Source organism: Marmota monax, unplaced genomic scaffold, assembly GCF_021218885.2.
Source record: "Marmota monax isolate L192 unplaced genomic scaffold, Marmota_monax_Labrador192_F-V1.1 WCK01_AAM20220418_F8-fsc00035, whole genome shotgun sequence".
NCBI lineage: Eukaryota > Metazoa > Chordata > Mammalia > Rodentia > Sciuridae > Marmota > Marmota monax.
In genome coordinates this window covers 3133108-3158269 of record NW_026691961.1, presented here as the reverse complement: position 1 = coordinate 3158269, position 25162 = coordinate 3133108, and the positions used below count along the sequence as shown (strand labels likewise).

General features: G+C 50.3%; 1 protein-coding gene across 12 annotated transcripts in view; it reads right to left on the bottom strand.

Annotated features, from left to right (window-relative positions):
• Syt17 (synaptotagmin 17) overlaps positions 1-25162 on the bottom strand; it is a 92662-nt gene that overhangs the window by 49975 nt on the left and 17525 nt on the right. For all 12 annotated transcript variants that reach the window (XM_058576135.1, XM_058576099.1, XM_058576225.1 and 9 more), the window contains 3 exons: positions 22449-23068; positions 2856-2976; positions 1213-1368 (listed from right to left, as the gene is read on the bottom strand). In XM_058576135.1, the coding sequence (XP_058432118.1) occupies positions 1213-1368; positions 2856-2976; positions 22449-23068 (897 nt within the window). The remainder of the gene's footprint in view (positions 1-1212; positions 1369-2855; positions 2977-22448; positions 23069-25162) is intronic.

Genomic DNA, 25162 nt, shown 5'->3' with positions numbered 1-25162 from the left:
CCACTGACCCCTACCTCACACCATTTTTACTCTTGTGAAATCCCTTCCTCTTGAATGTGGGCTGGACCCAGCGAGTTGCTCTCATGAATAGAACTGGGCGAGAGTGATAGTATGTTATTTCCAGTATCAGATGACAAAAGATTCCTCCTTTCCCTCTGTCGCTCCTTCACGTGACCACCACAATGGAAGCCGTCTGCCATGCTGTGAACTGCCCCATGGAGCCGTCCATGCGGCAAGGAATCGAGGAAGATCACCGGCCAACCACCGGGAAGGGACCGAGTCCCCCAATCCAACAGCCTGCAGGGAACTGAGTCCTGCCAACCACTACAAGAGAGCGCTCGAGCACAGACCCTCACGATGAATCCAACCACACATATGATTATGGTGCAACAATAAATAAATAAACAAATAACAACAATAAAAAAGACAACAGAGCTTCCCTGGTTGGGCCTTCAGATGAGCCTGCAGCCCCAGCCAACTCCCTGACTGCCGCCTTGTCAGAGATGCTCACTCAGAGCCACTCAGCAAGAATCTGACTACGCTCCCGAGCACAGGAACTGTGATTGTTGATTTAAGCTACAGTGTGACTACTGCACCCTGGAAACAAGACTAAATCACACCCTGGAAAAAAGCAGACTGAACTCTACAGGACAGTGGCAGATGATGCCTTTACTTAAACACTCTATCCTCTGGGAACCCTTTCAAAGTCCTCATCTCTGAGTTATTGACTCTATTTTCTTATATGTCCCCCTATTAGACTAAGGAACTTGAATCATCATCATCATCATCATCATCAACATCATCATCATCAAAGATTCCACACAGTGAGCACTTATTATGTACCAGGTACTGTTCTGTGGTCATTAGATACCTATTCATCACAAGAATCTTATGATACAAGCACCATTACTGTCCCCAGTGAGAAAACGGAAGCTCAGAGGAGTCAAGTGACCGGTCAAAGATCTGAGTTATCATGTGGCAGTTCCGGGAAATCTAGCTCCAGAGTCAGATTCATAACACAGAACGATTTTGTTACACGGCTCCACGGTCTTGCCCAAGTTCACAGATGGTAAGTGGATTCAAACTCAGCTGGCTGAACATCCGACATGACGTTCCTAAACACAACTCGCTCCAGATGCCTTTCGACTCTGGGACAGGAAGGGGTTGAACGTGCCTCACCTGGGCTTCCTCGAGGTCTAGGGGGCTACCCACCTGTGAACACGAGGCTGGCATTTTCCAGTTCTTCTTGGGGAACCTTGAAGCTAAAGGACTCATTGTAGAAAGGATCAATGGTGCCTCTTAAGAAGGATGTCTTCTTGGTTTTCACGAGCTTGAGTCCGTGCACCAGCTGGATTTTCACAAATGGGTCTGAGATTTGGACACAGCACCAGAGAATGTTGAAGACCATGGAAACGAATCCACTCACCCCTCCACTAGGACCACCCCCTCCACCAGTCCAGACCTCTCTTTCATTGATTAATCTCCCGTCCATCCATCTCTTCTATCATCCACGCACCATTTCCCCAACCACTCCTTATCTGCTCATCCTTGTCCTTCATCCCCAGTTATCTAATATTTACCAACCTCCCCCAGGTTTCAGTCACGGAGCTCATTTTAAGGTAAGAAAACTGAGGACTCAGCAGAACAAATGACTTGCTCAAGCTCAGACCAGTAGAGTTAAAACCAGGCTCAGAGGTTACCCTGGATCTTTGCTGACAAATTTATCACGTCAGGGAGCTCACAGCCCATCCACAGGAGAAAAGAGATTAACGAATTATAAATATCATCCTTCGATCATTTTATAGTTTAGAAAGGGGACTCATGTACATTAACTAATTCAACATTTATTTAAGATCTCAATGCAGTGAGATGAATACTGTTATTATGCCAACTTCTGAGATGGAGACATCGAGGCATTCAGAGAGGTTAAATACCTTCCCCCAAGACCACATCATCTGTAAGCAGCGGAACTGCGATTTGGTTCCAGGAAGTTTGACTCCTGAACCTTTTTACTCATTCATCACACCGTCTCTCTCCCACTGGGATGAGTCTGAAACTCTCCAAACCTCACACCAATTCTTCCACCAGTTCCCTTGAAACCCCCTGTTTTACAATGTGTCTTTTGAGTCTTCTAGACTCGGTTGTTACCTTATTGCAAATATAATTTATTTTGTTTATTACATTTAGAGAAAACAATATTTCTACCACTGAACTTAAGAGGTGCCAGGGACCGTGGCTATTTTCACAAGAATACCTTTTGCTGTCATGGGAGAAGCTACATACAAATGTCACAGAACCTGTTCTAGTTCATTAAAAGTCATGTTTGAGTTGGTTTTGCTATAGACACTTAACACGTAGTCCTTTCAATTAACACATATGCCTTTCAAAGCTGGGGTTCATAAAGATTTATGCTACACATGGAATGAGCTGGGGGTGAAAAAAGAAACTACCAGGCTGTGCCCACCATGCTGGTGGATTGGAATACAAAGTCATTACACACTACCGCCACCTAGAGCATGGTGTCTCTATTGCAGGCACAGTTTTGTGAAGGTGAGCAACCTCCTCGGGGCTTCCGTGTGTTCAAAGAAAATCTAGATTTTTCAAGAGTGATCACACCTGGTCACAGTCCACTTCCCAGTTCAAACAGGGCTCCCAAGACGGTATCAAGTACCTGCTTCATCCTAAGAGATGTTTGATCATTTATTTTCCTTCTTGAACTAGCATCCTAATTCTGAATGCTATCTGCTCTCCCAAGGCCTTATCAAGAGAACACAGGATGCAGAAAAATCAGGTTCCCCCAAACAAACACAGATGTCCCCTTAAAGAATTTAGGGGAGGAAGGGATCTGAGTGTACCTGAGCCTTGGCTCACATCGGTCTGAAGAAGCTGCTTGGCTCGAATGATGTCCACATTCAGTCTCCCGGCACTCGGGAGGTAATTCAGAGACAGCAGCAGCTCCCCCAGCTCCACTTCATTCTGCAGAGAAAGAAAATGGTGAGAAAGTCACTTTTTTTTCTTTTCCTCTCTCATTCCGTTTGCACCCACCATGCAAGAGACGGATTCCAGCAGCTTCTAAATGAGTAGCTGTGGGTGGATCCGTTGACAGTGGGTGCCTGTTTCATTGACTTCTTTTAGATTCTGCCTCCAATTATTTTCTTCAATCCATCACAGAATGTTTTCTTCTGCCCTTAGAGCCCTTAACAGCAGCAACCACAATTTTAACAACAAAAGTTTGGACAGTTTAAAAAATGCAAGATGTCACATATTAGGCTAAGTGCTCTCTATATGTCATAGCAAATTTAATCTTCATAATGAGTCCCCGAGGAGTTAGTTTATTTACTGACTGAAGAGATGAAGAAATGGAGGCTCAGAGGGGTTAAGTAACATGTCCAAGGCCACACAGCACGAAAGTGGTAGAACTGGCCTTTAGACCCAAGGAAGCTGCGGGACGGTGGGGCACAGGCGAAGGCTGCCATTTTGGCAGGGAGACCAACTCTCTCTGAGAGGTGAGGCTGGGGGACGGCCCCAAATGTCATGAAGGACTGAGACTCGGGAGGCAGGGAGGGGGCTCACCAAGCAGAGGGAACAGTGAGTGTCAGGGCCGGTGGCGGAGGAAGGAATGAACTTGATGTGTTTAAGGGACAGAGGAAAGGCCAGGAAGAGCTGATGCGAGAGATGTCCATCGGAGCCAGAGCAAGCTGCCCAGCGCTGTCCCCATGGGGGCCTGGCCACCCTCACAGGACTCAGGAGGAGGAGGAGAGGCCATCTCCTAGGCCCTCAGCACCTACAGGCCTTTCCTGGATGGACTGGGCGGCTCTCCTTCCTGGGGCCCGAACACCCCATCAGCAAGGCAGCTGCCCACTCGTCCCCAGGGTCTCTGGCAGCCACTAAGCTCCTAGAAAGAGTCTCAAATCTTTCTATCGAAGCCCTTTCCTTCCTCCTTCCCCCGTAGGACACAAGCTTCACCCATGCTGTCCCCACCCCGAGCACGGGATGGCGTGTCTTCTGGCCAAGCGTCGGCCTTGATCCTCTCTCTCCTGCGAGATGGGAGCCATCAATTTGCACAAAGCCGATGTTTGGAGTCAGGGGACAGCTGTGGAAAATAGAGAGGGCGCTCACTGAGCCCCGTCAGAGGGTTTGCTGATCTGTGTGACCAACATTCATTCCATAACCTAGGTGGACAAGACGTGGCCCCTGGGGCGAGCGCGGGGAACATGGGAAACAGCCATAGTTCCAGAGGTGGCACCCCCATTAGAAAGGCCACAACAAACAAATCAATAATTACACAAAAGCAGAAAGTGGCAGGTGTGGGCAAGGTGGTAACTCTGCTGGTGACAATGTGACACGGTGCAGCCACTGTGGTCAGCCACTGTGGCAGCTCCCACAAGGGTTGCACACAGAGCTCCCACGCGGGCCAGCGATTCTACTCACAGGTAATCCCCCCCAGAGCAGAAAACACGCAGCCGCGCCAAAACCTGCTCCCCAACATTCACAACAGCCCCAAGGGGGAGAGGCCCAGTGTCCACCATCGGGAAAAACAACTTATGGTCCATCCAGGTGACGGGTGCTCTTCAGATACGACAAGGGACGATGCGCTGACAAGTGCTACAATGTGGGTGAACCTCGAGATCGTGCTCAGTCCAAGAAGCCAGACACAAAAGATCACATTTGGTAGGACTCCATCCAGACCATGAAACCCACAGGGACAGGAAGCAGACTGAGCAGCTGCTGGGACCTGGGAGCAGTGGGCATGGCAGTGTGACTGCTTCACGGGCACAGGGTCTCCTTTGGTGATAGAATGTTCTGGAATTTGAGGTGATGGCGGCACACCACGGGGTGTGGACTCAATGTCGCTGAATCACATACTTTGAAATGGCTGAATTTATGTTTATATGAATTTCACCTCAATTAAAAAAAATTATAGGGCTTATGTGTTAACAAGCCATAGGAACCAGACCCAGGAAGACTGAAGTACAGCCTATTCCCCGCAGGGGAGGGGACAGAAAGGGCTTCATGCAGAAGGAGACACTTGGGCTAGGCCTTGAAAGGTACATAGGATTTGGTCCGGTTTATTCTATTGCTGAGAAATGTTACAGCAAAGGCCATCCATGCGAATTCTGCTCCTGAACTTCCCGATCTCACCACATAAAACCCCAAGTGACTTGTATTTATAATAAAGTAGCCGACAATGCTTGATAACTTAAGATTTTAAGATAAATTAGGAATCTCCTTACAAATAACATCACCCCACTTTGCATTCCCGGTTTGTGTGGGTAAGCGGGAAAGAATGCTGGCTTCCCCTTAGGCAGAACAGGTGTGTGCTCTGGACCCCCCAGAAGCAGGTGAGGTCCTCCACCTCCACTTAAAATATCAGAAATATATTTGAGAGGGAAAACAGTGGATATTTCAGTAATAACAATGAGGAATCATTGAGACACGAGGACCTTGCTGAGACTGACAGTTAGAACTGTTACTATTTTGAATGGCATAAGGTAGGAATTGGGGCCTCAAGGTCTTTATTTTAACCCAGACCTGGAGAAAGTGCAGAGTCCCCCACTTTAACATCTGCCCCAGAAGGTGTAGCACAGAGGATCAGCAGCAGCCCACGTGGGCATCAGAAACTGTAGCTCATGCCTAGCACGCTTGAGGCCCTGGGTTCCTTCCCCGGCACCTTAGAAACAAAACCAAAAGCCAAAACCAACTGCAGTTCTAAAAACCAGAAGGCAAAAATGTCCCCCCAAGGTTTCCTGGAGCCAGAGTCTTTCTTAATTCCTCTTCCCCTGCAGAAGTATCTGATACTACATTTAAAAGCTGACCAGTAGCCAGTGGATAAAGAACTTCAAACGTGGGAACTGAAAGCAGGGCCACCTCATTCAGACGCTCCCCAACCCATTGCCCCCAAGACAGATCGTGGAGTTAATGGTGCTCTTTGCAGATGTCCATAAAGTACTGGTGGATAAAACTGCACCAACTTGGGGTGATTTTGCCCTTTCCGCATCTCCTTCAGGGATGTTTGACAATGTCACCACAGTTTTGATGGTCACCACTTGGGATAAGGATGCCACTGGCATCTGGTCTGGTGGAAAGACGTCAAGGATACTGCTAAACATCCTACAAGGTGCAGACAGCTCCCTCTTGCTTCAATGAAGAATGATCTGACCGCAAATATTCGTAGGGCCTGGGTTGAGAAATCCTGAACCAAACCCATGAATCCTGGGCTCCTTCAGGTTTCTCTCTTGGACACAACTCTGGCCAAGCCAATTGTTAACAGGAACCAGACTTGAACTCTTCTGCAATCAATTTCAGAAAAGACCGTTCCCTGCCTCAGTGGAACTTGTCCTGAACCTTCTTCAGACCCCAAGAGGCCAAAGCACCAGCTCCCAGCCAGAATCTCGAAAGGCTGAGCTAAGGTTCCCCTCCTTCTGCTTCCTTCCCATAGGATAATCCTCCCAGGAAGTGGCCACGCCATCCCAAGGAGAGTGGATGCTTGTTCTGGAAGGATCTCGTTCCTCAAGTCCCCCTCCCCTTAACCAAACTTAGTACAATAATGTTGGATGCCGGAGCTGAAATGATTCAGCGGCACACTCTATAAAAGAAAACAGAACCATGTCATTCGCTCTTCTTCCTCTTTAAAATCCTCCATCGCTCTTAAAATCTAGAACTCTCGGCCTGGTCTGCAGCGGGATCTGCCCCCTCGGCACTTCTGACACTTGCAAGGCGTCCTTCTTCACCGTGGAGGGCTGTCCTGTGCACTGAAGGACATTAAATAGGTCCCCAGCCTCCACCAGCTGGAAGCCAGTGGCATCCCCTCCCCACTCCTGTGACAACACCAAATGTCTCCGGGCATTGCAATATCCCCTGAGGGCAAAATCACCCCGCTGAGAACTACCCATCAGAAGGACCTAAACGAGTTGGCAGAACCCATCCACCAACCACGTTTTCCTTCTGTTTTTTGAAAACACAAGATTACTCCAAGGCTTGCTCCTGCTGCTTCCTGGGAATCTCAGGTCAAACGTCACCTTCTCATCTAAACTTTCCATGGCCATCCCACTACAAACAGGCCCCTGGGTCTATCACACCACTTTATTTCCTTCATGATACTTTGTTCTTTCCTGATATTTTCTTGCTCTCCCTAAAGGCCAGGACAGCGCCCATCTGCCTGCTACTGTAGATGATCCAACTTGTGATGGTTCGACTTATGATCTATTTCCACTTTACAGTGACATGAAAGGAATCGCCACTCAGTAGAAACCATCCTTTGACTTTTGATCTTTCCCTGGCCTAGTGATATGTGGTCTTGCAATGCTCGGGCCGTGGCAGTGAGCTCAGCTCCCAATAAGTCACATGATCAAAGGAGAAACGAGGAGTGTGCTGTGTTGCTGAATTGGGATGTTTGGCAGGTTAAGTGGTGCAATGGTCAGCTTTCCCTCACTGTAACAACATACCTGAGATAATCAACTTATAAAGAAGAAAGGTTTATTTTGGTTCACAGTTTCAGAACTTTCAGTCCATGATCTGTTGGCTCCTTTGCTTTGGGGCTGTGGTGAGGCAGCACATCATGGTGGGAGTGCATGGTGGAGCAAACCCATTCACTTCATGGCCAGGAGGTGAAGGAGAGGAAGAGGAAGGGGTTAGGGTCTCATTCTCCCTTTCAATGGCACACCTCCAATGACCTGAAGACTTCCTAGTCCCCAGCTCTTAAAGGCTCTGCCATTCCCCAACAGTGCCACTCAGGGGAACAAGTCTTCATTACATGGACCTTTGGAGACACTTAAGATCCCAATTATAGAAGACAGAATAAATCCTTTTTTTTTTTTACTGGGATTGAACTCAGGGGCACTCGCCCACTGAGCCATGTTCAAAGCCCTATTTTATATTTTATTTAGAGGCAGGATCTCACTGAGTTGCTTAGTGCCTTGCTGTTGCTGAGGCTGGCTTTGAACTCGCCATCCTCCTGCCTCAGCCTCCCAAGCCACTGGGGTTGCAGGTGTGCGCCACCATTTTTGACTTAAACCCATCAGTTTACAATGGGTTTATGGAAATGTGACTCCATCGCAAGTCAAGGGGTACCTGCATTTACAGCACCTGGAACCACGTCAATCCAGATGACCCCGAGCACCAGCTCAGGGGGCCGCAACATGGAGGCCGAGTTGTTGCCATACCACGGTCCCAGAGGGGACCTCAGCAAGACATCCTGTCACCTGCTCTGAGTTCAAGACAGTCGAACCTGAGATAGGAGAAGGGACTGGGTGACTGATGTCACTTCTACCTCTTCTCTTTTTGAGGCAATGTCACACATGAACATAGCTCCTTTCCTTTCTTGTAAGAGTCTGATGAGCTGAATTTGGTCAAAGCATGTGGGGTGGGCTGGGGAGAACCAAAATAGGCCCAAAGCCTCCCAGAAAGCTCCCCAGCAAGCGCTGCAGACAAAAAGCCTCTCTCCCTGCAGCCTCTAAATGCACAGGCTCTCATCAATAAAAAGGAAATCAAAGAAAACCATCTGGGACAAAAGACATTCTCTGGGGAAGACAAGAGCCCGGCTCTCCTCCTGACGGCTCTCTCTGAAGTGCTTCTAAATGGCCCTTTGGCTGGCCCTTACCTGGCAGAGGGCTTTATCTGTGTGCACACAACTTCTAAGCAGCCCAAACTCAGCTGCGCTCGCCCCACCGCCACCTGGTTCGTCTTTTGTCTCTTAATTTACTGCACAGACAACCTTACGTAAGAATGGATCTTTTTTAAAAGCAAAATCCAACCACAATCCCAGCATTTTACATATTCCACCAAATGCTCTCTTTTCTTTCTGTTCCCCCTCTCTAAAAAAGTCCCCCACCCCCTGCCACTGTCAATGCTGCCTCCATAACACAGGCAAATTCTTCAATTCCCTTCCTTAAAAATTTAAACATATAGCCCCACTTGGCATCTGACGACGGAGACACGGTAAGTGTCATTTTTAATGTCCACACGTAACATTCCATGAGGCTGAATTACTGTAACAGATGGTAACCACTTTCCTATGGCTAGACACTGGGGTTATTTATTTCTTTATTTTTTTTTTGATACCAGGATTGAACCCAGGGACACTCCACCACTGAGCCCCATCCCCAGCCCTATTTTGTATTTTATTTAGAGACAGGGTCTCATTGAGTTGCTTAGCGCCTTGCTAAGTTGCTGAGGCTGGCTTTGAACTCGCAATCCTCCTGTCTCAGCCTCCTGAGCCTCTAGGATTACAGGCGTGTGCCACTGTGCCTGGCTGTTTTTAATGACTTCAACTGGACACGTAGGCATTTTCTTTCTTCTAGGTCACATCCTCATAAAATCCAAGCATGGGATCACTGGCTCAAGGAAAAATCAAGGTCTTTTTTCCTGCCACTTGATGTGAATTGCCTGACTGATTGCTAGAAAACGGCTGACCTTTAAACACTAGCAGAGGGGAGCACAGAAGTCTCCCCACCCGGTGACCAGCACTGACTACTCACATTTTAGCAAATGCATGCAGGATCCGTGTCCCCGATAAAATATACAGCTGCAAAATGCTACCACATGCTTTGGTTGCATTTCTCAGATAGAAAATCCAGGCAGGTTTGGAGTTAACTGCGCAGGAGCCCCCTTTTCCCCTTATCTGAGGGGTATATTCCAAGACCCTCCAGGTCACAGATAGTGTAAGGCCTCGTGTATACCGTCTGGGCCTATATATTCATACTTATGCTGTAGTTTGATTTCTACATTAGGCACAGCAAGGGATCCATCATGATGATCATAAAACAGAACAATTATAACAATTCATTGTAATTAAAGTTACTTAACATTTATGAATTCTTTCTAGAATTTTCCATTTCACATAGATTCTGACCATGGTAGACCCTGTTGACTTCAATCAAGGAAAGCGAAACTCGATCAAGGGGGACAAGAGTATCTCCTTTTTTGCTCAGGAACCGTGATTGTCTGACTCTCTGGGTAAGTTCAGAGTCCTCTAGGTGGCCACGGCGTGGCCGAGGAGACAATCAATTTCACACTGGATTATATTTGTCTGTTATTAGCCGGCTTTTAGGTTTTCCTTGTTCTAAGGATACCTGATTGTGGGTTTAGTTTAAAAATGCAAAATCCTCCTAAGGAGGGCGAGCCCCTGCCCATGTTTGTCAGTTATCCACCCTTTCCCTTCTGCGAAAATCCCCTCCAATTCTTTTGGCTCATTTGTCTATTAGGTATGTGTTTTTCTCTTATTAATTTACAACTGGGCTTTAAGTATTGCGGACACCAATTATTCAGCAGCTATGTGTAGTTATGGGATGAGTTATGTATCCCCCTCCATGCAGAATGGGACCGTGTTGGAAATAGGATCACAGCAGAGGTGACCGACAGCCCTGGCCAACTAACCCTGCGCAGGGCAAACGTCTTCTCCCCGCGTGGCTGGCCTTTTGAGTTTCTTTACCATGGTTTCTGGTGGACAGAAGTTCATAATGTTAACACAATACGTGTGCCCACGGTTTTCCTCTGTGGTTTGGACCTTATGATCACCTAAACAGACACTTAGCTACACGAAGGTCATAAAGGTATTCTTTCTTTCTTTCTAAAACTGAAAATCTGGACTTGAAACTCCAAGTTCTTGATTACGTGGGCTTGGCTTTTGGTGGACGGTGTGAGGTCAGGCTCAGTGTTATTTCCCCTCCATCTTCCCAGCCCCTCTGCTAGAATAGACCTTCGCCAACTGTGGGCGCATGGACGTCTGTCTAGTTATACTTCATATGTGAAGCCAAATCTTCCAGGAAAGCTGGAGGGCAGGTCACCCTTTGGCCTCGGGGAGTCTGTGCTGTGGGCTCAGCAGCCACTCCAGCACCTGCAGAGACAGAGCCCAATGCTATCTGAACTTGGGTTTCCCAGTGAGACCAGGCTCTCACTCACCAAGACCTCTTTAACAGAGCATGTCCAGCCCAGCTACTTACAGAGAACTAGCCAGGCACACAGCGAGCACACAGTAGGCGCTCAATGCTTGTCCACTGACCAGGTGGCTAAGGCAGGACAAAGGATGCAGCCGTGACCAAGACAGGCGGGAGCCATGGAACAGAGGTCCTGAGAGTACACAATGCTTTCCTGATTCACTATCAGGCCGCATTAATTATGCAGTTGTTTAATTAGCACGGTGGTGTGTGTCATGAGTAAGGGCTGCGTGGGAGCCTCCCTGGAGGAAATGGTACTGAGGTAGAAAGGCAGAGCTGCGGCTCCAGGAGGCTCCAGTTTGGATCTGGAATGTTCAAGTCTCGGTCTCCAGCTTGACACTATTGGGAGGTGCTGGACATTTTAACAGGTAGGGCTTAGACGGAGGTCATTGGGTCATTAGGGGTGTGTCTTTGAAAGGCATTGTGGGAACATGGTCTCTTTCTCTTTTGTTCCCTGGCCAGGAGAAGAGCAGGTTTTTTTTCTGCCATGATGTGCCACCACACCCACAAATCCATAGTGCAATCATGGCCGGAAACCTCCAAAAACAAAATAAACCTTTTCTCTTTTTAAGTTGATTTTCTCAGGTTTTTTTTGTTGTTGTTGTTGTTTTTTGTTATAGTAACAGAAAGTTGACTGATACAAGGGCCAAGAAGCAAGGCCAATGATCAACTGAGAAGCCTAATATGGATCAGTGATGGTGGGGAGATGGGAAACTAGGGGAGGCCACTAACAAGGGAAATGAGGTGGGAGGAGGCGGCATCTCAGAGCTGATGCTGAATGACACAGGAAGCCGCTGGAAGGTGGGAAGCAGGAAAGACAGCGGCTGGGCACCTCCCTGGCTGCTGTGTTGGGAAGTACAGGGGTCAACAAAGGCGAGCCCCCGAGGGCAGCGTCACAGAGTTCCAGGTGGGAGGTGACAGTGGCCTGGGCCTGGCTGGAGTGGAAGGGATCTGAGGTGGCTGGGGAGTGATGTGATTTGCCCCTGGGTATGGGATGTGGCCCCCAGGTCTGGGGTGGACGGTGTCCTCCAGCAACGCCCATCAGGGAGGAACTTGGGGAGAAGCCAACAGGTGACCCTTCGGGTGAAGAGTGAGATGACCCCAGCCGACCAAGCAGGGGACCAAGGTTCCTGTTTCCAAACTGCCCTCAATGTGACAGTCCTCCAGGGACCTTGTAAAAGGCAGACTCCTGGGACCTCCGGGAACCCGTTCAGTCATCCGTCAGGGCAAAGCCTGGGAACTGGTGTTTGTTACATGTGCCTTAGAAATACTGATACTGTCAGGGGATCGAGTGGGACTCTGGAGGGACCTTCAGGTCCCTGGAAATCTCCCCCAGGGTGCTCCACTATGACCTTCGACATCCCGTACCCCAAGCTAAACTAATCATGGCCACCCACCCATCCTCACCAGCCCCTCCCGCTCCTGGGAGACCTGAGCCAGCTGACCGAGGGCCCTAGGACCCCACAACCCTCCTCCCTCAATGTCCTTTCCAACTCCTGAAATCACCAACTGGGAGCCCACCACAGCCACTCAGTGTCACACCTGGACACCTCTCGCACCCTATCAGGAGTCACCCTGCCTCTGGCAACTCCGGGAGAGGGAGCCATTTACAGGTGGAGGCCAAGGGTGCTGCCCAATGTCCTGCCATCGTGGGACACCGCCACAACACAACGACCCAGCCCAGGACGCCACGAGCACCATGGGAAGACCCCACCTGTAAAACCACCTCATACAAAGTCCAACCTGACCGGGGGTCTCGCCTGTATTTTTTTTAATCTTTAAATGGCTCCAGTTCCCCTCAGAATAAGAGGTAAGATCCGTGACCTGGTCTAGGAGGCTCGTCCCACCCCAGCTGCCTTCCATCTGGCCTTACGCCATTCTCAAATGATGCACCAGGCAGATGGAACATTCCAGACCAAACTCCTCCCACTCCCTGTCCATCCATGGTGGCCTGTGGCCTTTCCATATGCTCCTGACCTCTTAGGATGAGCTCTTCTTGGCCACTCATTCCATGAACAGAAACCCCACGTGAAGCCAGGTGCTGGGGTGGCACCAGGCGCAGAGCCATGAATGTCCAGGGAGCGCCCACAGAGGACAGGTCTCCAGACTCCGGGTTCTAAACGTCACCTTGGGCTAGACACCAAGCCCTCACTGCCCGCCCTACCTCCAGGACCCACACTGGAGTTGACACGAGGAACCCCCTAACATGCTCGTGAGACCAATGCACTGTGACCACAGCAGCAAACACTTTCTGAGCGTGTCGCGTGCATTAGCTCATCCAGTTCTCAGAAGGACCCTGGGCTGACACTGCTGCCCACCTGAGCACACAGGTGCACCAGGCAGAGTTCTCAGCGCTTGCCTTTATTTCCCTGACTAATCCTCAAGTGGACCCTGCGGGGAGGACCTATGACCCTCCTCAACAAGAATCAAGACACGCTCAAAGCGTAACAGAGACAATGGGTTTGACACTTTAGTATGATAAGGCAATGCCGAAGCTCAGATTGATAATTTTTTATAGGTTACATGTGGAAAGGATGACGTTTTAGCTATACTGGATTCAATTAAAAGTGTTCAAATAAATTTAGTTGTTTTTTTTTTCTTTTAACGAGGCTTTAGGAAATTCAAAGTTACATGTGGGCCTCACATTGCATTTCTTTCTTTTTTTTTTTTTAGTTGTAGATGGACACAATATTTTTATTTATTTATTTTTTAATGTGGTGCTGAGGATCGAACCCAGGGCCTCATGCATGTGAGGCAAGCACGCTCTACCACTGAGCCCCAGCCCCAGCCCCTCACATTACATTTCTATCAAACAGAATGTTCCATGCTATGAAACAGGATGCTGATTATAGGTAATACGCTGGAAAATCCAAATCCATAATCTGAAACTATGAGTGATTCGATGCTCCAACTCCCAAGCCCACAGGGTCCAGAATCCTAGGCAGCAAAGGTCTACCAGAGTCTATTCTGGACAGGGCAAATCTCAGGTGAATGCAATTTGCAGAAACATAAATACCCAGCACTCCCATTGGCAAATATCATTTTCCACTAAACACATTTTTCTTCTTCTGGGACCAAATGAAACATTCCTCCTCAGCAGGCAATTCTGTTTTTGTAACACAAGATACTAGACCCGGACAAGACTCAAGAATCACCCGCCATGAACTTCTAAGTGCACTCTAACTTGAGTCTGCTGTCTTCCAGAAGGGTTCCGTGGAACACCACCAAAATGGCAGCCGTATCTTGGCTGTGCTCTGTACACCAGGCACCGGCATGGCATGGGCATGGTACCAGCTAGGCCATTTCACTAAACCACCTCCCATCCAAACAGTAAGTGGCAGAGCCAGGTTTAACACTCTGCCCTGTTCTATTCTGCTCTAATGGCCAAACTCTTTCCACCCTCCACCACCACCCAGCATGCTCTGAATGAAGTCCAGAGCTCACCTGCATTAGAATCTTCTAGCACATTGGCTAGAATGCAGATCTGTGGGCAGCACATCTAAGAATTAGGAAATCAGAATCAATAAGGCTGAGGTCTGGGAACCTCCTCCGTCTCTGCTCTGGGAAATGCTAATGCTTGGTCAAGAGGTAGTGGACAGCCCGCTCTGTGTCAAGGCCCTGTGCACAGCCTTGCTGGCAGCTGGACTTCAGTGTCTGAGAGCTGGACTCGGGCCTCAAGACTCTGCCTCCAACTGCAACCCAAAGCTGACCACTTGCCACCTCCACCTTCCATGGAGTCCAGAGTGTCCCCATCTCTCATCCACAGCCAGCAAAACTCCTAACGCCATTAGGTACCTTGCTGGGTTCCATGAGGAACAGCTATTAAAATTAACGATTCTGTTATTATTTTTAAACATATTTGCTTTACTGCATCTCTGTGTATCCATCACTGCTGTGAATGCATTTCAAAGTAAGCTGCGGACACGAGAACACTTCCCCGGGCCTTGGTGCACTTGAGCTGCTGCCACAAATACATCAGAAGCTGGGCAGCTGGTGAACCACGGAAATGTGCTGCTCAGGGGCCGGGGCCGGGGCTCAGTGGCGGAGCGCTTGCCTCGAACAGGTGAGGCCCTGGGTTCGATCCTCAGCATCACATAAAAATAAATAAGTAAAGATATTGTGTCCTACAACCAAAAGAAAGAAAGAAATGTGCTGCTCACGGTTCTGCAGGCTGAGAGGTCCAAGATCAAGGTGCGGGCAGACTTGGTGCCCGGGAGGATCTGCTCCTTAGATGGCACGTCCTCACCTCACCCTCACATGGAGGAAGGACAAGCCCTCTCTGGCCTCTTGTAGAGTCAGTGGTCCCATCAGGAGAGCGCTGACCTCAGGTCTAGCCACCTCCCCAAAGCCCCGCCTCCTCGTGCCTCAGCTTGGGGGTGAGGATTTCAACATATATGTGTGGGGGAGGGACACGGACACCTAGACCACAGTATCCTTAAACGTGTCGGCAGGGATGTCATTCATCAGAGTTTAATGTTTGCCTATGGTTGGGTATTCGTTTGCTTTAAGATTTTTATGTTAAATTTATATATAGTGAAATGTGCAAATCTTAAGAGTCAGGCTTGGTGAGCCCCCTAAAGGCACACACCTGTGTATCCTCCCAACTGCTCTGGGAGGTTCTGCCAGGATCCCGGGGACGCCAGCACCTTTGCCCTTCCTTTCCAAAGCCATGTGCCCTCAAGAGGAATGAACTGGAAACACCCTGGATATGTATACAGCTCAAGAAAAGAAAAGGGCCGATCAGAGATGTCTGCACACCCAATGTGTTCCAAAGCAGCACAGCATCATTCCCAAGAGCCAAAAGATGGAAGCAACCCAAGTGATATACCAATAGATGAATGAATGAACAAATCCGCCCCCCCACACACACATACAAACGCACATACACACACAGGAATATTACCCAGCATTTAAAAGGAAGAAGATTCTTTTCAGATGCCACAACATGAACAAACCATAAGGACATTATGTGAAGCGAAATAAGCCAATGACAAGATAAATACTGTCCGTCTCCACTTCTGTGAGGTCCCTGGAGTAGTCAAACCCACCAAGATACCAAGCAGAATGGTGGTTGGCAGGAGCAAGGGAGGAGGGCTGTGGTTTTTTGTTGCTGTAACCAAAATATCTGAGGAGACCAATGAAGGAAGGAGGGATCATTTGGACTCGCGGTTTTAGGAGTTTCAGTCCTTGGTGGTGGGCTCCGCTGTTCTGGGCCTGAGGTTGGGGAGAACCCTGTGGCTGAGGAAAGCTACCCAGCTCACGGCAGCCAGGAAGGAGCTGGGAAGGAAGGGGCCAGGGACGAGATATAGTCCCCAAGGGCACACCCAGTGACGGAGCTCCTCCACCCACGCCCCACCTACCCAGTCGTGCATTCAAATCACTAATCCATCAAATGGATCAGCCCATCGATGAGGCTGGAGCCCTCGAGATCCAAACACGCCCCCAGAGCCTCATCTCTGGCCACCGCTGCCCTGAGACCAAGTCTCCAACGCCTGAGCTTTGGGGACATTCGAGGTCCAGCCCATAACAAGGGGAAAGGGGGATCACTGTTTAACGGCACAGTTTCCATTCCGCAGCATGAAGACAGTTCTGGAGATGGACAGTGGTGAAGGTGGACCATCCTCATCCGTGTGCTGAGGGCCAATGAACTGGACACTCAGAGATGGCGAAGATGAGGCCATGTGTGGATCTGTTTTTCTTTTTCAAGATGCAGGTTCTCACTCTGTTGCCCCAATTGGCCTTGAAATCCTAGGCTCACACTCTCCTCCTGCCTCAGGCTTCAGGGCAGCTGAGGCTATAGTCCATTCCACGTCTGGCTTGGATCTCACGAGCCCCCCACAGGCCCATGTGGTGAAGCCTCCGTTCCCATGTTGGCAGTCCTGGGAGGTGGTGGGACCTTTAAAAGGCGGGGCCTATTGGAAGGTCCTTAGTCAATGAAGGCAGCCCTTGAAGGGAATGGTTGGGAGCCCGGCCCTCCTCTTCCTCCACCACTCCACAGGTTGTGATGTCGGTGGTTTTACTCCATCCTGCTCATGACCTACGGTCTCATCAGATGCATCACAAAGTTACCCTGACCTTGGAATTGGAACCTCCAATCTATGAGCCAAAAGAAACCTTTTCTCTCATGAGTTCATTCTCTCACGCATTTCATTATAGTCCTGGAAAGCTAAGACAGGTGATAAATTTTAGATTACATGTTTTTGCACCACAATTAAAACTAACTAGTAATTTTTTAAAATTTTTCATTAAGTACTGATGGACCTTTATTTATTTATTTGTTTATATGTGGTGCTGAGAATCGAACCCAAGGCCTCACACATGCTAGCCAAGTGCTCCACCACTGAGCCACGACCCCAGCCCCTAACTAGTAATTTTTAAAGAAAGAGTTGAACCGACACAGATTCCGCTGATAAATGGCCTTCAATCCGCTTGGAGGAGCAGAGTCCCTCTTCACAGTCAGGGTAACTGTGTGGTGCTCACCCTCAGGTTTTGTATCTCTGGGTCCTTATTTTCCATGATCTTTTGACCACATCTAATCAGTCAGACCACAAATACGTGACAGGCCCATTCGCTGCCTAGTTCCTGAATGCCAAGACCAAAGCCACAACGCTCACAGGCCATTCTGCCATGAGCTGGAGAATGCCTACACACCAGCCAACAAGTCCCCTGCTCATCCTCCATGTGGATTCCCCAGGGCAGAGATGGCAGGACCCTTAGAGTTACTCTGACGCTGTACACCATTACCAAGGGATCAAGTGGCTCTGATTACACCTTGTGACACAGCTATGTCCTCCCTTCCCGTTGAACTGACCATGAGCAATCGGGTGAAGGCAGATGCTGGCCTCCAGTGAGAACCAGAAACTCCATTCACAGTCATGGCCTTCATGCGCTGTGCGGGGATTTTGTTTCTCGTCTACACTGCAGGCCTGTTTTGCTCAATGGAGGTTTTTGTCTGGGGCCAGTCTCTCCTTTTCCATTGTACGGTGTGAAAGACAAACCAGCACCAGGAACCGGGTCCTTGTACCCTCTGCTCCAGGATTCTCCCTCCACTCCAAGTGCGGGCTAGGACCCGGCTCCCAGCATGCTCTCTGCCCTCCCGCATGGCAGTCTGCAGCACTCCTGTCGGTACTGGCTGGACAATTCTGCCGTGGGGACCGTCCTGGGCAACTTTGCGGCATCCCTGGTCTCTATGCACGAGATGCCAGTAGCACCTCCCACCCACCAGACCCAAAATGTTCCCCAAGTTGTCCCTGGCTCAGAATCGCTGTTCCAGAGCTTTGGCAAGAATCAAGTTTCCCAGTTTGGCTCATAGCCAATGACTGGCTGATACTGGGGTGCGAAAGGCCAGCTCCCTGGCTCTAGCTGTCCCTAGAGAGGGAGCAACTGTGCAGAGTGAGTTTATGATGAGCTTATGATGGAGAGTCCCCTCCCCGCTATGGGCCAGCCCGGCTCTGGGTTTGGCAGGAGACCACGCAGTGCTTGGCGATTAACCCTTATCTAGAAGGACTTTCTCAAGCACCCTATTTATGGAATGAATTATGTCCCCTGAAAAGACATTCTGAAGTCCTAACTGCCAGTACCTCAGAATGTGACCTAAGGGCATTGCCGACATATAGAAGGCCTCCAACTCACAGTGGCTTGACTTACAATGTTTTGACTTTATTATGGCATGAAAGGGAGCCCATAAAAACACCGGTTTCCATTCTCAGTAGAGTTCAACACCTCAGGCAACACTTGGTTGTAAAGCAGAACTTGCTCTAGACGGTCTGGCCCCGCGTAGGCTGATCCAAGCGTTCTGCGGGCATTTAAACCCGGCCGAGCCAAACTCGTGTGCAGCAGATCCAGGGGCATGAACTGCACTTGGGACTCAGGATGCGCTAGCTGGGATGTGACCCTGTCTTAAGTCCAGGAGCACCTATGATGATTTTATCTAGGATGAGGTCACACTGGAGCGGAGCCAGTCCTAATCCACATGACAGGTGTCCTGGGAGACACACCCGGGGAGAAGCTGGCCATTGACAGCCAAGACAGAGAGCAGACAAATGCAGCTGGGAGCCAGGAAAGGTTGAGAAGCACCCGCAAGCCAGAAGCCAGGAGGGAGCCAGAGGGAAAGACCGCGGAAGCTGTGAGGGAGCCTGGCTGTACCGGTGCCTCCATCTTGGAGGCTGAGCCTCCAGGACTCCAAGACAATACATTTCTGGAGTGTTAAGAGACACGGATTCGTGCCCAGGAAACTAACCCACGTCCCCATCCCTGTCATAGGCTGTGCTTCCAGAGAACCCAACATAACCAACTGGTCTTTCCGCCCAGAGAGCGCGGAGCCCCAGGAGAGCAGGACACTCTTCCCTGCAAGTCAGCACGAGCTCCTTGTCTCTCAGAAAGTATGGCTCTGGCATTCAAAGAGAAATCCATGAAGCACGATTCCCCCAAGTCAGTGTCACTAACATGAAAACTCTCAGTTAAGATCCACAGATTCGGCTGGGGTTGTGGCTCAGCGGTAGAGCGCTCCCCTAGCACGGGCGGGACGCGGGTTCAATCCCCAGCACCACATAAAAATAAAGGCATTGTGTTGTGTCCATCTACACCTAAAAAATAAATATTAAAAAAAAAAAAGATCCACTGATTCCCCAACTGCAAGCTGGACCTCCTGTGTTGGAATCAGGGGAAGACGGTGGTGCCCTCCAAAGGGTTTTTTCAAGGGCAGATGTGACCACACTCAATGAAGCAGGCACCTTGGTCCCTGCACGAGGCGCACTATATACTAAGAACTGCCATTTGCAAGTCTGTGTCCTCTGCTAGTGGAGAGTTCCCTGTATGATATTTATTTTGTTGATCCAACTAAAGATCTCTGGCACCTAATAGGACCTTAAGAAAAATAGGAGAAAAAAAAACTGAGCAAACTAGAAAAGAAGAAAGAACAAAGGGTAATAAGGGGGGAAGAGACAGAAAAATCTATCCAAAGGGTCTAGATGATTCTCCCAACACTGCTCTAAGCAGTTGCAAAAAAATAAATAAATAAATAAAGTTCTCTTAATCGTAAGAGGGGCACAAGAGGAGTCCTCAGCCAGGACTTCAGGGCCAAACCCACAGTGACAGGAAGGAACAGCCACCATCCGCCTGCCAACAGCACGGTAGCAAGCTCTGAAGCCCCGATGTGACATCACAGAGCGCAGATGAGCAATCCGAGCTGTTCCCACGCTTGAGAGATCTCAGTCTTACACACTTGGAGCTCACGGAGGTCCCCGGAGGTCCCCAGAGGTCCTCAGTGAAACTAAGGCCCGACCTGCAGCTCATGCCGAGGACAGGGAGCCGGCCTGTCACCAGGGACAAACCTGCTTCCACAATGACAGAAGCCAGGCCCTGCTGTCTCTCTTGAGGAGGAAGGCAGACAGCCGTCCTTAGAGTCACTCGGCTTCTGAAATGGCAGCTGCCCTGCTTTAAGAAGCCACGAGGTGGGGAGTGGGCAGACAGCCTCTCCCCCCGTGGCCTTCCCCATGACGCCCACGCAGGTGTCATGACTGCGTCCTGACAGGAGCTGCCCCTGGGGTGGGCTAACCACACACCAGCCAGGTGACCCAGGAGACCCCTTAACTCCGAGCTCACACCTGCACGGTGGTGTCCCTCCCTCCACTCCACCTGGACCTCCCGATTCCCTGTGAGACAGCACGGGGACCCTCGCACAGCCAGGACGTGGCGGGGAGGATGAGCACCGGTCACTTCCTTCACGCTTACCAGACTGAGGGTGGCCCAGTTCCCCTCCCCTGGGTCCATCTCCCAGCCCTGTGTCTGCTGCTGCCATCCCACAAGTTTCCGTAAGTCACCAGATGTCAAGCATCACGGGAGACACACAGGAAGCACCCAACCCACCCCGCTGGTAGTCCCAGGAGGGAAGATCCGCCCAGAGGAACGGCCAGGTGCTGGGCTGGGGTGACAGCAGACGCAGCCAACACCTTGCCCACCCTCTCCCCGCCCTCAGCACCTCAGCACAGCCCGCCTGCCAGCCAGCTGCCACCACCTGCACTCGGGGACACGTGCAGAGGTCAGAGGTCTCCTGGCCTGCCAGTGCCACAGACCCGGGGTGTCAGGGAATGGACCTCCCGATTCCCAGCAGCCCTCCATCAGTGACCAGCCCAGCAGAAGCTGGTGGACAAACACCCAGCACCTCGCCCCTCTGCGGCGTGATCCACATGAGCACCCAGTTTCCACAGCAGGGGGGAGGAACTAGTCACCTCCTGGGACAGCCAGCTAGATCATGCATCCTGTCACCTCCTGGGGTCCCCTCCCTCATAAACAACTTGCTTTGCCTCAGGGTCTTCTTGAGGAATCCAAACTAAGGGAGGGATCAATCTCTACCATTGAACACACACTCACACACACTGATAGTGGAACAGTCTCTTTTGTCCCCGTGTTTAGAACCTGCACCTGAGGGTTGGGGGTGAAGCTCAGGTACACAGTGTGTGCACAGCATGCATGAGGCCCTGGGTTTGGTCCCCTGTACCCGGCAAAAGCTGCACCCCTAGATGTGGAGCAGGGTCATCGAACCTTTGGCCAAGAGAGCACAGCTTTGAGGTGCACGTGGCGTGTTCATGTAAAACGATCCTGCCGCAGGGGTGGACTGTGGTCACCTGTGTGACAGCTGGATGGGCCTCCTACTGGTTGGGTCTTCCCCTTGCCTGGGGCGGAGGGGGCGGTCCAGATCCTCCTACCCAGCCCTGGGTGGCCTCCCAGCAGCAGCCAATCACAGGTCCCCCGCTGCGGGGGTGGGGGTGGGGGGACGGGAAGCCAATCTAACAATTTGCCTGAAAAATATCCATGCATCAGCCAATTCTCCTGCTCACTTTTTTTTTTCCCCCCAAATCAATTTCTGGAAGTCAGAATGACGGATAGCTTTATACCCCAGACAATCATTCTCCTGATTAAATAACTCAACATCAATAACAGAACAAGTCCCAGAGTGGTGCTGGTTACATGAACCTACATATGTGGTGAGATTTCACACACAAACGCGCCCCGCCCCCAACACACACACCCGTGCAAAAAAAAAAAAAAAACTAAACCCAAAAAACAGGGATATCTGAGCCAGGCCTAGGCTAATCACCATTATCCATTTCTTGATGTGGATAATGTACTTTGGGGTACATTGAAATGCTGTCCTTGGGGGACAGAGGACACAGGAACTGCACGCGCTTTCCTCAACCTCTTGGGAGTCAAAAATCATGTCAAAAAAATTTAAATAATATCTGGGTGCATGACTCACGCCTGTCATGCCAGCCTCGTGGAGGCTGAGGCAGGAGGATCTCGAGTTCAAAGCCAGCCTCAGCCAAAGCGAGGCACTAAGCAGCTCAGGGAGACCCTGTCTCTAAATAAAATACAAAATAGGGCTGTGGATGTGGCTCCGTGGTCGAGTGCCCCTGAGTTCAATCCCCAGAACCCCTGCCCAAGAAAAAATTAAATAATAAAATCAAATTAAAATGATGTTTTTTTCTCAAAGCTGCCGAGGAAGCGCACCCTTACCTGAGAGCTGGGGATCAGCGCCTTCCACCAGTGCCCGCCCTTCACCAGGTCCACCTCGCACAGGGGCACGGACACTTTCCCAATGACGCAGTGGCGGGAGAACTTATCAAAGTCCACCACGGTCAGGAGCAGGGTCCTCCTCTGGGCCTCGAGGAAGGGGATCTCGAAGGTGTAGCGCTCCTCGAACACGGGCTTCTGGGTCTTGCGCTTGACCGCGGTCTGCTTGGAGTTCTTCTGGTCGGGCAGCAGGCAGATCTTGACGTAGGGGTTGGAGTGCGCCAGGTCCTGGCGCGCGCCGTCGTGGGAGATGGGGGGCGGCAGGTCCCGGGCCTCGATCACGCGCACCGTCAGGTGGTTGTGCAGCAGGTCGTACTGCGTGCTGAAGTGCAGCATGCCCAGCTGGTACCTGGACAGGATCTCCTCGTCCGTCAGCGAGTCCACGTCGTCGCTGCTCGAGTCCAGGGAGTAGAGCCGGGGCTCGAACTTCCTGAAGTAGTCGTCGGGGGTGTAGGTCCGGCGCAGCACCGACGGCTGGATGGGCTCCTTCTTGGCGCTGAGGACGCCAAACTCAATGGGTTTGATGTCGATGAGCGGGGAGCTGGGGCGCCGCGACTCCAGACCTACACGGCCCCAAGAAATGACAGTGAGTACCGCCACCTGGAGGACATCGGCAGCAGCCGACAGGTTCTCAGTGTCCACTCTGCTCTGAATGCTCTTCTCTGCACACTTGGAAAAACGGCTGTCCCTCCCTCTGTGCGGGGGACTGGTCCTAGGATCCCCCGAGATACCAAAAATAGGTGGGGGTTCAAGTCCTTGGTATTAAGCTGGGGTGGTGTTTGGGGCACAGAACAGGGGCACATCCACTTGTCCCTTTCCAGGTTATCTATAACCCCCAGTCCCCTCTCAGTGCCAAGTCCTATGGAAATAACTGTCCTACTGTGTGGTTGAGGGATAAGACCAGGTCTGTACATGTCCCATGCAGACGCTTTCTTCTTTCTCTGAGTATTTCTGATCCACAGCTGGTGGAACATGGGGACACAAAACCCTTTTTATATTGAGACAGAGTCTTGCTAAGTTGCTTAGGGCCTTGCTAAGTTGTTGAGGCTGGCTTTGAACTCGGAATCCTCATGCCTCAGCCTTCCAAGCCACTGGGATTACAGACGTGTGACACAGGGCCGAGTGGACTCTCCATTTACACCAAGATCACACCATCGCCACCCTCACAGCAGCCAAGGGCCAGGTACCTTCTAGACGGACCGCGTGTCCCAGGTCACCTGATCTTTTCAGCCCCTTGAATTATTAGTTTCACTCTCGTCCCCGTTTTACAGACGAGGAAGCAGAAACTTTAAGGAACGTCCCAAAGGTCACAGGCTTCTAGGTGGAGGAACCAGGTGACGAGCCTGGCCCATCTGGCTCTGGTCAGGACCCTGGGCTGCCCCTCCTGTAAGAGCCAGCGTGCCTGGCTCAGACTCCACTTGTCTAGTTATTCCTGAGCGCTGGGACTCGGGGCACTTTATTACAGATTCTCTGGGGCTCAGTTTTCCCATCTGTAAATTTGAGTCAGTGCCGGCTCCTACATCAAAGATGGTGGCACAGGTGCCTCCCCCCCACCATGAACCTGCAGAGGTCAAGGCCCCCACATCTGTCTCTCTAATCTTTGCTCCTCCCTCTGTTCTAAAGATGACCTCATCGCATTCTCTCTCTCTCTCTCTTTTTTTTTTTGGTACCAGGGATTGAACCAGGGGTGCTTTACCACTGAGCCACATCCCCAGCCCTTTTTATTTTGAAACAGAGTCCCGCTAAGTTGCTGAGGCTGGCTTTGAACTTGCAATCCTCCTGTCTCAGCCTCCTGAGTTGCTGGGATTACAGGCATCCACCATCTCACTCAGCACAGCATTCTTAATTAATTGCCCGAACATCTGTTTTGCCAGCAAACATCATCAGACTCCTGCCTGAGGCACGGGAGGTCTGCGGATAACTGTGAGAACAAAATCCCCCATATTCAGAGCTGGGAGTGAGACTTGGGAATCATGGAGACCAGCGCTGTCCACAGAAATACAATGAGAGCCAGGAGCGCAAGCCGTGAGAGTGACTTAAAATGATCTAGCCGCCACAACTTTTAAAACATGCAGAGAAACAGGTGAAATCAATTTTCACAATTTATTATTTGACCTACTAGTTGAGCATCACTCATCTCAAAACTCAAAATCTGAAATACTCCAAAATCCAAAAGTTTGGGGGAAGAGACGGGGGTATCAGGGATTGAACCCAGGGGTGCTCGACACCTGAGCCACATCCCCAGCACATTGAGACAGAGTCTCACTGAGTTGCCTAGGGCCTCGATAAGTTGCTGAGGCTGCCTTTGAACTTGCAATCCTCCTGCCTCAGCCTCCCAAGCCACTGGGATTACAGACATGTGTCACTTTGCCTGGCCAGAATCCAAATTTTTGAGCACCAACATGATGCCAAGGGTGGAAAATGCCACGCCTGACCTCATGTGACAGGTGGCTGTCAAAACACTAGGCACACTAAAAATACAGTATAAAATTACCTTCAGACTCTGCATGGAAGATGTATATGAAGCATAAATGAATTTCACGATTTGACGTGGGTCCTACCCTCAAGATATTTCCTGATGTCTCTGCAAATATTCTAAAATCTGAAATCTGAAACGCTACCGACCCCAAGCATTTCAGATGAGGGACACCCAATCT